The sequence below is a fragment of the Astatotilapia calliptera genome, chromosome 7 (assembly GCF_900246225.1).
Source record: "Astatotilapia calliptera chromosome 7, fAstCal1.2, whole genome shotgun sequence".
NCBI classification, from domain to species: Eukaryota; Metazoa; Chordata; class Actinopteri; order Cichliformes; family Cichlidae; genus Astatotilapia; species Astatotilapia calliptera.
In genome coordinates, this window is record NC_039308.1 from 37,325,288 (window position 1) to 37,337,159 (window position 11,872).

General features: G+C 42.6%; 1 protein-coding gene across 1 annotated transcript; it reads right to left on the reverse strand.

Annotated features, from left to right (window-relative positions):
• LOC113024923 (protein asteroid homolog 1-like) lies at positions 1–3,483 on the reverse strand. Its single transcript, XM_026172226.1, has 4 exons — positions 2,299–3,483; positions 1,988–2,192; positions 697–862; positions 1–616 (listed from the first exon to the last, which is right to left on the reverse strand). The coding sequence occupies exons 1-4, from the start codon at positions 3,481–3,483 to the stop codon at positions 1–3; spliced, it is 2,172 nt and encodes a 723-aa protein (XP_026028011.1).
• Between the last annotated feature and the right edge of the window lie 8,389 nt (positions 3,484–11,872).

The following is an 11,872-nucleotide window of genomic DNA, read 5'->3' on the forward strand; positions in this document are numbered from 1 at the left end:
TTAACTCAGAATAAACTTGGCCAGTTTTCTAGAAATGAGATCTGCACCCTCGCGAGTTGGATAGATGTGGTTGCTCTCAATGAGACCAGGTTTTAACCCAAACATTTTCCAGTTATTTATGAAGCCTACATTGTTTTCTGGACACCAGTTAGACAGCCAGCAGTTAAACGATGACAGGCTTCTAATGATGTGAGCATTGGTTCGACTGGGGAGGGGACCAGAGAAACCTACAGAATCCGACATCGTTTTTGCAAAGTTACACACCGACTCAATTTTAGGTTTTATGACCTCCAGTTGATGATTCTGGATGTCGTTATTGCTGACATGAATTACAATTTTATCAAATCTATGTTCATCCTGAGCCAGGAGTTTCAGTTTAGCCTCAATGTCGCCTGCTGTGGCCCCTGATCTGTATGTAAGTGTAGTTGCTGGAATCTCTGGGTCCACATCTTTAAGAACAGAGTCGCCAATAACCAGAGTTTTTTTCCGTGCGAGTAGATGAAAAATGGTCTTTAAATCCTGATATAATTTCTTCTTTTTTCCTCTCAGTGTTTTCAGTAGTTTTTCAAACGTCTCTTCATCTGCCAGCCGATGAAGGAGAGGTCCACAGTAAAGCCTGACAAAGCAGAAAATCTCAGTTAAAGTTGATGAAGTGTGTTACACATCTGTGGAGCGCATCATTGGTCTGGTGTTTACCGGGCACACTGAGGTTCTGGTAGAGGGGAACACAGCAGCTGGTTCAGGTGGAGGCTCTGCCTCATGCAGCACAGCCATTGGCTGAAAGCATGAGCCACACGGGGCTGCCATTTCCTCCTGATAGCTGCATCCTTTAAAGTTTTCATCTTCCTCTCAAACTCGTCCTCTACAGACAAAATAAGACAAAGTTTCAGTGACACAGAACCAGAGACCAGCAGCAGTTTGTGTGGAAGCATCAGGAACTCTGACTACAGTCCATCTGCTGACTGCTTTCAAAGAGACTATAACCTGCTGTAACATGCAGGGAAATATCCTCTGTATAAATAGTCTATGTGGACCCACTTCCTTAACCATAAAGAATGTAATTATGTAGATAACTGTAAAATTTAAATGTTCAGACTTAACTGTCTTTGTGAAACTGTAACAAAATGCCAATTTATAAGAAATACAGCTAATAAACTATGTTTCACAGAGTTACAGCAGAATAATGAACACTGATTTCCTTTTTTTTCCTTTCAATCAGCAGTGGGACATATTGGCTTGAAAACAGTGTGATGCTTGCAGACCTGTGACCTTCATTCAGCTGTCTCTAAAACCATCTCTCCAGTCTGAGAGACAAACTAAGCCTAATCTAACTCTGCTCAGGTTATGATGTCATGTAGATGTCTACTTTATTAGCAAAATCTATGAAATATAATGTATAAATATAATGTATAAATATAATGTATTTTCCTCCTCATTCAATGATATTATTACTTACATAGTAATAGTAGTGGTAGAATAGTTACTTGCATATTTCCACAACCCTCCATCCATAATCACATACTGTGTATGCAACCATTGCATGTAGCGTATTATCTTACTTATTTTGTATTTTTTATATTTTATTTGTATTTTTTTCAATTTTTCTTCTGCTATCCGTACCTGAGCTGAGGTAATGCACAAATTTCCCCACCACGGGATCAATAAAGTCTTATCTCTCTTATATCATCGAGGTCATATTGGGACCACTTAAACTGAAACATGCATCTCACCTTATTTCACACTTTTATATTATTTTTGATGCTTTTTGGGCTGAATCACATTTAGATGTTCCTAATAATTAGTCCACTTCAATGACAGACACAAAGAGAACAAAATAAACAACAACACTAATTAGGAGTGAAAACAATAGCAGGCGTATCACAAGTGTTACTAATAAAGTAATGAGTGAAAATACTGATTTACACATATTTCCATGTATTTGCTAGTAAAATATCAGTCATGTTGCTCAGTGAGCTCAGAGACTTACCTGGACCATCACGATCACACACAAACCCCAGCAGGAGGGCGTGGAGGCAGTGGACAGTTTCAGGTTTTGGGTGGTGTTGTAGCCTCTTGAACCAGAAAACAGTCACACAGACTGGCAGCTTCAGCTGGTCGGGGATGTTTTCTAAGGCTGAAGTCTGAACCTGCAGAGCTTCTTCAAACACTCTGCGACGCAAACCCTCAGGAGCCTGCACAGAAAGGTACCACACAGACAAGATGCTCACGTGTACCACAGAAACACATCTATGACCTGTCAGAGTAATTAAACACATATTTCATGATTAACCTCAGTACCTTATGCAGATGCTCTAGTTGCAGTTGTTTCCCTATGGATGGGACACGTTTGTCTTTGATCTCTTCTCTATCCCTGTCATATTCAGTGCACATCTGACCTCCAATTAACAGTCCATAGAAGTACTGTCTGATGGGGTAAGCAGCTGTGTAACTACTGTGCTGTGAAAAGTCCTCCACAAGAACAGGCAGCATCATTGTCTTCTGATCCACAACACTTATGACGAAAGTGGTGATTTCTCCACGCTCAACTTTTTTACTCACCCATGATGGCAACTCAGAACTTGTTTTTTCTGGTTGAACATACTTTTGAATGGAGAGTTTGAAAGTTTGGTTTTCTTCTTTACCAACATGACTTAAAGCTTGACTCAGAGCACGTTCTCTCTTCTGTGAGTCGTTCAAACCATGCAGATTCACTTTACTTAAAAACCTGAGTATACCATCCAGTCTTTTAATCCTGTACTCACCAGATGAAGATGATTCATTTGCAAAGGTACCATTGTCTTTTAATATTGAATAATCATTTCCTGCTATTGAAGCAAAGACTGGCATGAGAGCAGGGTCCAATTTAAAATGCTCACAAAACTTTGAACGTGTGTAGAGCTTAGCAGGAATCTTGCCATCCTTCTTTCTTTTCCACTCAAAGTTGTCAAGATGAAGGAAACCTTTGTTCACATCATAGATGCAGAAATCTGCGTCATGGGACAGCACAGCACATTGTTTCTGATTTGCAGCAGAAACAACTTCAGGGTCTGCCTCTCCTAAACACTGTTTAAACTCTATGTCTTTCTCCTTCAAGATTTCTATGAAGACATCTTTGACCAGAGGTGGTAAGACGTTACATCCTTGTGGTGCAGCGTCAGGCTCACTCTCTGCTATTGTCTTTGCATTTTCTAGTCTACGCTTTAGACGCGAATGAAGAGTTTTCTGCTTCTCTGATCCTGCAGCTCCATCCAAGAAGATGTATGGAGTGACTTCGCAGTCCTTCAAAGCCTCAAAGAACTTACAGACATCGTCTTTAAATCCAGGATAATCTCCTCCACAGCGCTGGTCCAGCTTTGGATCAGAATTATAATACAAACAATAATAAAGAGCTGCACCATCAATAATGAGACTTGTTTTTTCTACTTTAACCTCTTCACAGAAACACAAATCATCTATCATTCTCTGTAACTTTGAAATCCCCATGATTCCTTGAAGAGTATGAAGGCGAGCCGTAGTTATTGTGGTTTTGCCTCTGTGTCTGTAGATTTTTATGTACCTATGGAAACAACATATAGGTACACACCCACACAGAAACTGTCACACCCAGTGTTGGGGAGTAACGGAATACATGTACCGCTGTTACGTATTTAAAATACAAAATATGAGTAACTGTATTCCGTTAGTTACCGTTTAAAAAGGTGGTATTCAGAATACAGTTACTTTGTTGAAATAAATGGATTACACTGCGGTACTTTCCTGTTTCATTTTGTCAGGACTGTTTGGGTTTTGTTTGACAGCTACGCTCTTTGTTCCAGGCGGCATGCGGTTGCCATGGTTACAGGGCGACGCTCTCTCTCTCTCTGCGACTGTGTGTTTCCTGGGTGAGAGAGCGCCTTTTCGTTGCTGTTGTGCTAAGCTAACAGGCAGAATGCTACAAGCATAGCTCTAAAGAATGTAGCATCATGGGCAGTGTAGTCCGTGTTGCAGGGAGAATGGACTGCCATACACGTTATGGGTCTGTGAGCGTAAGGAGGGAGGGAGAAAAGGGGGAGTGGAAAGGTACGAGCTGTCATCGAGGAAAAACGGGAGCTGGAAGCATGTAAATATAATAATAACCACTTCAGCCAAGAGTGCCTGACGAGCCCAGTTGTAAGTAAGCTATTAAGACTCGACTGTACACCGTGTTCGTGTTTTCCTCCGAAAACAATAAGTTCTGTTGGAGCAGCCTTTCAACGCCTCTCTCTGTCTCTCGCAAGCAAAGTTGACCCACACAACAAAGTAAAACTATTTTTCGGCTATGAGCCAACAGGGACCCCGGCGTATTAGTCAGAGGTCCCTTTACTACAGTTCGGAGTCGCGGACCTTCAGTAATAGTAATAAATCACACAGCAATAGTACATTCACGTTGTAAAAAGCATGATAATATATTAAGTAATCCAAAGTATTCAGAATACGTTACTCTCATTGAGTAACGTAACGGAATATGTTACAGAATACATTTTGGGGCATGTATTCTGTATTCTGTAATGGAATACATTTTAAAAGTAACCTTCCCAACACTGGTCACACCTGCTCTGATGCATCTAACATACCTCTGTTACTCTGTTGGTTTTATTTCTATTTTATTGTGTGGTTTTCTATTTAATTTTAATCTGTGGAGCAAAACCAAATGTGTTTCTCTTAATAACTCTGTTGGAACAGAAACGATACTTGGTCTTTTTCCACACATGTCCAAACAAATATGGTAGTTTGGGCTGGATCAGGTGACCCTGAATCCTCTCTTAGTTATGCTCTAATACGGTCTTTTACATATATATATATATATATATATATATATGTATATATATATATATATATATGTATATATATATATATATATATGTATATATATATATATATATATATATATATATATATATATATATATATATATATATATATTAAGTGATGACGTATGAACCCTAAACTCTCCTGTGTTCAATATGGCGCAATGCTTCGTTCCTCGTTGTGTTAACCTGCTCCAAGCATTTCCACAAAGGTCAGTCTTCTGTTGTAGTTAATGCGTCATTTTTCTTAACATAACTGGTGATATAGGTTACAAGCAAGTCTGGCGCTGAACAGAAATTGTCGCACTATGCTCCTTTATTTATTGTGCATAAATAGTGAATTGTCGTGACACAATATTGCGTTTCGCTTCTGTTATTATGGTACATTGACAAAAAATATACTTTTATTCACAGGATAAAACAGTTTATTTGTATCACTAATTGCCCAGTACGATTACAGCATACAATATTATTGTCACTGCTACATTTCTGTGATGCTACCAGAAATTATTTCCACTACTAATTAATTACCGTTGAGCTCAAAGGTCCTATTAATAAACGGTTAACGAATGTGTATTTATGAAGATAATTTGTGAGACTGGTAAACTTACCTTTGTTCGTACGATGGTCTTTCGTTCTACATGGTGCATTTCAAGGTCCTGCACCCATCCGTTGGTAAACTGTACCTGGGCTTGTTGCAGTGACCTGAAGTTACTAAACTTCATGAGTGTGTGCACTCACTCCAAGAACCGTGTAATTATAAATATGAGCGTGGTGAAAGTTGGGCAGCACGCTAACGTCTTTTGTCCACTCTGTGTGCTCGTAAGGGTCTGACCCTTTCACACCTTTGATTTTTTCCTCGTATCTTTTCTTTGACTTTTCATCAAGTCTGTCTTTGTACGGACCGGCATTGTTCTCCTTCGTTTTGTACATAACTTTTTTGGGGGACAAAGAAAGAGCAAGAAGGTATTGAAACCAGAGAATGAACGTTTTGCGGTGCTGCAAATGCTTGCGATTGATGCGGTACTTGAATTGTTTTGCCACGAGTTCCCGGCATGCAATGCGCGAAAGTCACGTGGTCTGTCAATCTCTATTGGATTCTTCAGATCAGCCATATTGTGGAGAGCAGCTTTTAAAATTGAAAACCATTTGTAAATAAAGCCACTTTTATCTCTTTATCTCTCTTTTTATAAGTAAGATAATATGCTATATGCAATGGTTGCATACACAGTATGTGATTATGCATAGAGGGTTGTGGAAATATAACTATTCTACCACTCTCTTTTTTTCTTTTTCTGCCTGTCCTGTCCGGCACTGTAGCAATCGCAATTATTGTCTTAAGGCCAAGAATGCCCAACAGATTTATTTTCCCAAGTGGATCATTGCGACTTTGCCATACTGATCCATCTGATTGATCTGTATTACTTATTTATTTAATTACTCATTTACTTTTAAGTTGTTACAATTGGAACAGACATGACCGGGGGATAGGAAAGGGAAAGACATAGATGAGAAGTTCAAGAAAACCACAGCAACAACCTAAATAAGCATAAGTAACAGTACTGAGCAGCACACAAGATCAACAACGCACAATGTGTTTAGAGGCACCCGTGTGCACACCTGTTTGCACACCTCTGTGCGTGAACATGCTAGTATTTAGAAGGGCCCAAGGAGGACCACCCCAGGGGCAATCGCACCACCTACCTAGAAAAAAGCTAAGGAGAGCCCAACACGGGGGTTAAAGTGAGATTCGCCTAGTGGGGGAACACTAAGATCTGTTGTCATAGAAGCATGGAAAGAAATCATCTGGACGTAAGCCACCCCCTCTGTTCACAGGGGGTCACACAGGGAACATAGATGGCTGCTTTCGCTCTTCTTTAAAACCATCTGTCTTCTCTGTCCAAAATGTGAACACTGGCATCCTCGAAGGAGTGACCGTTATCCTTTAGGATCAATACAGGGTCCATGACCCTCATGGTGACACTCCCATAGGGCTTAAATCTTTGGCAACAGTGGGAAGGAAAAAACTCCCTTTTAACAGGAAGAAACCTCCAGGAGAACCAGACTCAGGAAGGAGCGGCCATTTTTGGCAACCGGTAGGGGTGAAAAAAGGAAGAAAGGATAAAAGACATGCTGAGGAAGAGAGCCAGAGATTAACAACAAGTATGATTCCGTGCAGAGAGGTCTGTTAACACATGTTGAGTGAGGAAGGTGACTGAAGAAGAAATATTCAATGCATCATGGGAATTCCCCAAGAGCCCACACTTATTGCAGTCTACACCTTTATATATAGTATAAAGACATGTATTGTCTTCATACAAGACTGTATACAGTTGGTATAACAAAATTTGTATAGTTAGCTTGTTTTGCAATATGATTCAAAATATAAAAAAACAAAACAAAAACAAACAAATAAACCGTTAGGTCAGGAATCCAGGTGACTGTACTCCATAGAACAGCTTCAACCTGAAAGATCTGAAAACCTCATGTCTATACATGACAGACCAGCTGGAACACCTGGTTTAAAATAAATACAGTTTAAAATCAGCTAGAAGCTCCACATTTTCATTGCTTTCTTTCATACATTTAAAGTCTGTTTTCAGCGTGAGAGTCTTTGCTGAAGGAGTTTTTAACGTATGTCAAACTGTAACTTAGTAGAACCACCAGATGAAGCCCAGCTGTGAAGTTACTGTGCATCGCATTGTCACTTTAATGCGGGTACATTCACATCATTTTTGTGATGTTTGGTCCTAAAGTATATTTTACACTGTTTAATTACAGCTAACAGAACACTGATCAGTTTGTAGGACATTCATCATTTGAGATGTTCAGTCAATAAATTTGATCTGGTGACGAACCAAATTGATTTCCACGTCTGCTTTATTGATCTCTGTCACCGGTTCCTGAAGAAGTCAAATGAAACACCACCTTTTATGTGAGTGTGCTCAGAGCTTGGTTTGTAATATTTTCATGAAGGTCAGTTTGTGGTTCAGGTGTTTTTTTTCACTCAGCTTCGTTTGTGTCTGTGTTTTGTGTTTGTCTCCTGTGGAGCAGACAGCTGCTTTCACTGACTTCAAACCTGGTTGGAAGGAACACTGGAGAAAATAAAAAAAAAACACAATTTTTTCCACTGTATTTAGCTCTTTTTAATGCTGAACTTAAACATATGCTGCTGACCTGAGGGGTAAACTATAAAGTGAGTTCAACAAAGTCAGGCTTTCTTTGCATTACCAGTGTATTCTGTTGTTCTCATCTTTGTGCGGCATCAGGACTTCAGTTGGTGCTGGATCACTGTATGACAAACAGCGAGTGTAACTCTGACTCAGAAGTTAAGACAGTGTTCTTGTGTGGAGGCTACCTACCTGTGCTTTCCTTTTTGTAAAGGAGAGAGGTCAGAGGCTCCAGAGGTGTGGACTCGAGTCACATGACTTGGACTCGAGTCAGACTCGAGTCATTAATTTTATGACTTTAGACTTGACTTGGACTAAAATGTTCTAAGACTTGTCACTTGACTTGGACTTTTACACCAATGACCTGGTACTTGAATTGGACTTGAACCGGTTTACTTGAAGAGACTTGATATTTCACCCCAAATATAAAATTTAACACACATATTATATAGAAAGTGTGCACCATTAATTAAATTCATTTATTCTTAAGTGCGCATGCGCCAACCAGCGTGCAGCCTGTTACAGTCGCTCCTGCTTTTCTCTTAGTTTAGCTCTTTTTTCTTACGTATTCTTTTTTTTTTCTGACTTGTATTTTCCTCCGTTTTCTATCTCTTACTCAATCATGTGGATTGAGAGAGTTTTTGTTCTTCTGGTGGCCGTGGAACTGTTACTTTTATCATGGAACGGGACCGCGGCACATCTCCTACACGCACGGACTGTTTACTCCAGAGATCAGCTGATCGCCCTGATGCCGGCCGGCTCGCTGGCCAGGCCCGCAGAAGTGCCCGCAGAAGTACCAGCTGAAATTTGGAGGAAAACACATCGGGGATGCAGAGGTCAAGGACAGAAGAGAAGAAAAAAGGTGACGGTGAGACAGTGGAGGCTCGAAGCGAGGAGGAGGTTTAAACCGTGTCTGCCGTCTATCGTGATGGGAAATGTGCGATCGTTGGCAAGTAAAATCGACGAGCTCTCAGCACTGGTACGGAGTCAGAGGGAATACCGAGAGTGTAGCCTGATGTGTTTCACCGAATCATGGCTGCACCAGGTCATTCCCGATGAGAATGCTTCCGTGGAAGGCTTCCACACTGTTCGGGCGGACAGGGACAGCATCGCTAGCGGTAAGCGTAAAGGAGGTGGGCTTGCTGTTTTAGTTAACAACCGGTGGTGTAACCCTGCCAACATAACAATCAAAGAAAGGATTTGTTGCCCGGACACTGAACTGTGTGCTGTTGGACTCAGGCCGTATTATTTACCCAGGGAATTCTCTCACGTCATCTTGGTGGCTGTTTATGTTCCCCCCTCTGCTAACCCCACAGCTGCATGTGACACTATCCACTCTGCCATAGCTCGGCTACAGACTCAGCACCCGAGTGCCTTTATTGTGATCTCGGGTGACTTCAACCATGTATCACTGGACAATACACTACCAACATTCAAACAATATGTGGACTGTCCCACCAGGGGAGAGAAAACTTTAGACTTACTGTATGCTAACGTCAAGGATGCATACAGCTCCTCCTCCCTCCCCCCACTTGGTAGGTCAGATCATAACCTGATTCACCTCACCCCCCGCTATGTGCCAATTGTGAGGAGGGAACCTGTGACCACCAGGACTGTTAGGAGGTGGTCAGAGGAGGCAATAGCGGAACTACAGTGCTGTTTCGAGGTGACCAACTGGGAAACACTCTGTGAGCCTCACGCCGAGGACATCAATGGGCTTACTGAGTGTATCACAGACTACATAACTTTCTGCACCGACTCCATTGTTCCAGCTCAGACTGTTCATTGTTACCCAAATAACAAGCCGTGGGTGACTAAGGACATCAAAGCCCTCCTCAACAACAAGAAGAGGGCTTTCAGAGGGGGCAACAAAGAGGAGGTGAGGAAGGTCCAGGTGTTACTAAAGGACAAGATCAGAGAGGCTAAGGACAATTACAGGAGGAAGCTGGAGTGGAAACTCCAGCAGAACAGCATGAGAGAGGTGTGGAGGGGCATGAAGACCATCACTGGATTCAGGCCAACCAACAGCAGGGGAGCTGAGGGAGGTGAGAATAGAGCCGACGAGTTGAATCTGTTTTTCAATAGATTCGACACCACAGTGTCTGCTCCCACCCCCACAACCTCACCTGCAGTCAGCCTGGAATCCAGAGCCACACCACTGTGCCAGCCTCTCTCTTCACATGTTGCCTCCTGTGAGATTCCTGACACCCCTCCCCCACCCATCACCTTCACTCAATACCAGGTTGAGATGCAAATGAGGAGACTTCACTCAGGCAAGTCTGCTGGACCAGACGGAGTGAGTCCCCTTGTCCTCAAGGCCTGTGCCCCCCAGCTGTGTGGAGTCTTTCATAAACTGTTTATGCTAAGTCTGAGTCTGCAGAGGGTCCCGGTGATGTGGAAGACATCATGCCTCGTCCCTGTACCAAAGACGCCTCGTCCCAGTGGCCCCCAGGATTACAGGCCCGTGGCACTGACCTCCCACATCATGAAGACCCTGGAAAGGCTCATCCTGGACCAGCTGCGACCCATAGTAAGACCACATCTGGATCCCCTTCAGTTCGCTTATCAGCCTCGTCTCGGAACAGAGGACGCCATCATCTACCTGCTCAATCGTGTCTACACCCATCTGGACCAGCCGGCGAGCACTGTGAGGGTCATGTTTTTTGACTTTTCCAGTGCTTTCAACACCATCAGGCCGACCCTCCTGGGTGATAAGTTAGCAGCGATGCAGGTGGATGCTTCTCTGGTGTCCTGGATTGTTGATTACCTGACAGGAAGACCACAATATGTATGTCTCCCACAGTGTGTGTCTGACAAGGTGATTAGCAACACGGGGGCACCACAGGGGACTGTCCTCTCCCCCTTCCTCTTCACCCTCTACACCACAGACTTCAGCCACTGCACAGAGACCTGCCATCTTCAGAAGTTTTCTGATGACTCTGCGGTGGTTGGATGCATCAGCAGGGATGATGAGACAGAGTACCGGGCTGTGGTCGACTCCTTTGTCACGTGGTGTGAGCAGAATCATCTGCAGCTCAACGTGGCAAAGACCAAGGAACTGATCGTGGACTTCAGGAAGACCAGGAAACACTTGACCCCTGTTTCAATCCAGGGGGTCAGTGTTGACATTGTGGAGGACTATAAATACCTTGGAGTACACATTGACAATAAACTGGACTGGGCTAAAAACACCACAGCACTTTACAGGAAGGGCCAGAGTCGTCTCTATTTTTTGAGGCGACTGAGGTCCTTCAACATCTGCCAGAAAATGCTGAGGATTTTCTATGAGTCTGTGGTGGCCAGTGCGATCCTCTATGCTGTTGCATGCTGGGGGAGCAGGCTGAGGGTCGCAGATGCCAACAGACTTAATAAACTGATCCGTAAGGCCAGCAATGTTGTGGGGATGGAGCTGGACTCCCTCAAGGTGGTGTCGGAGAGGCGGATGCTGTCCAAGATAAAGACAATGTTGGATAACACCTCCCACCCACTCCATGACATGCTGGTCAGTCACAGGAGCTCGTTCAGTGAGAGACTGAGATTACCGAAAAGCACCACTGAACGACACAGGAAATCATTCCTGCCTGTGGCCATCTCCCTGTACAACGCATCCACTTAACACACTGTTTGCTGCTACAACTACACATGTTTCTTTTCCAAATATTTATTTATAAGTGACTTATGTATGTATGTATGTATATATATGTATATATTGTACTATTCTTAGTTAGCGTATTGTCTGTCTTGTCTTAATGTTGGTTTAAAATGGAGCACTGTAACAAAAAATAATTTCCCCCAGGGATCAATAAAGTATTCTGATTCTGATTCTGATTCTGATTATTCAAACCACACTCTGTACGTATGTCTGCGTGAGCTGTA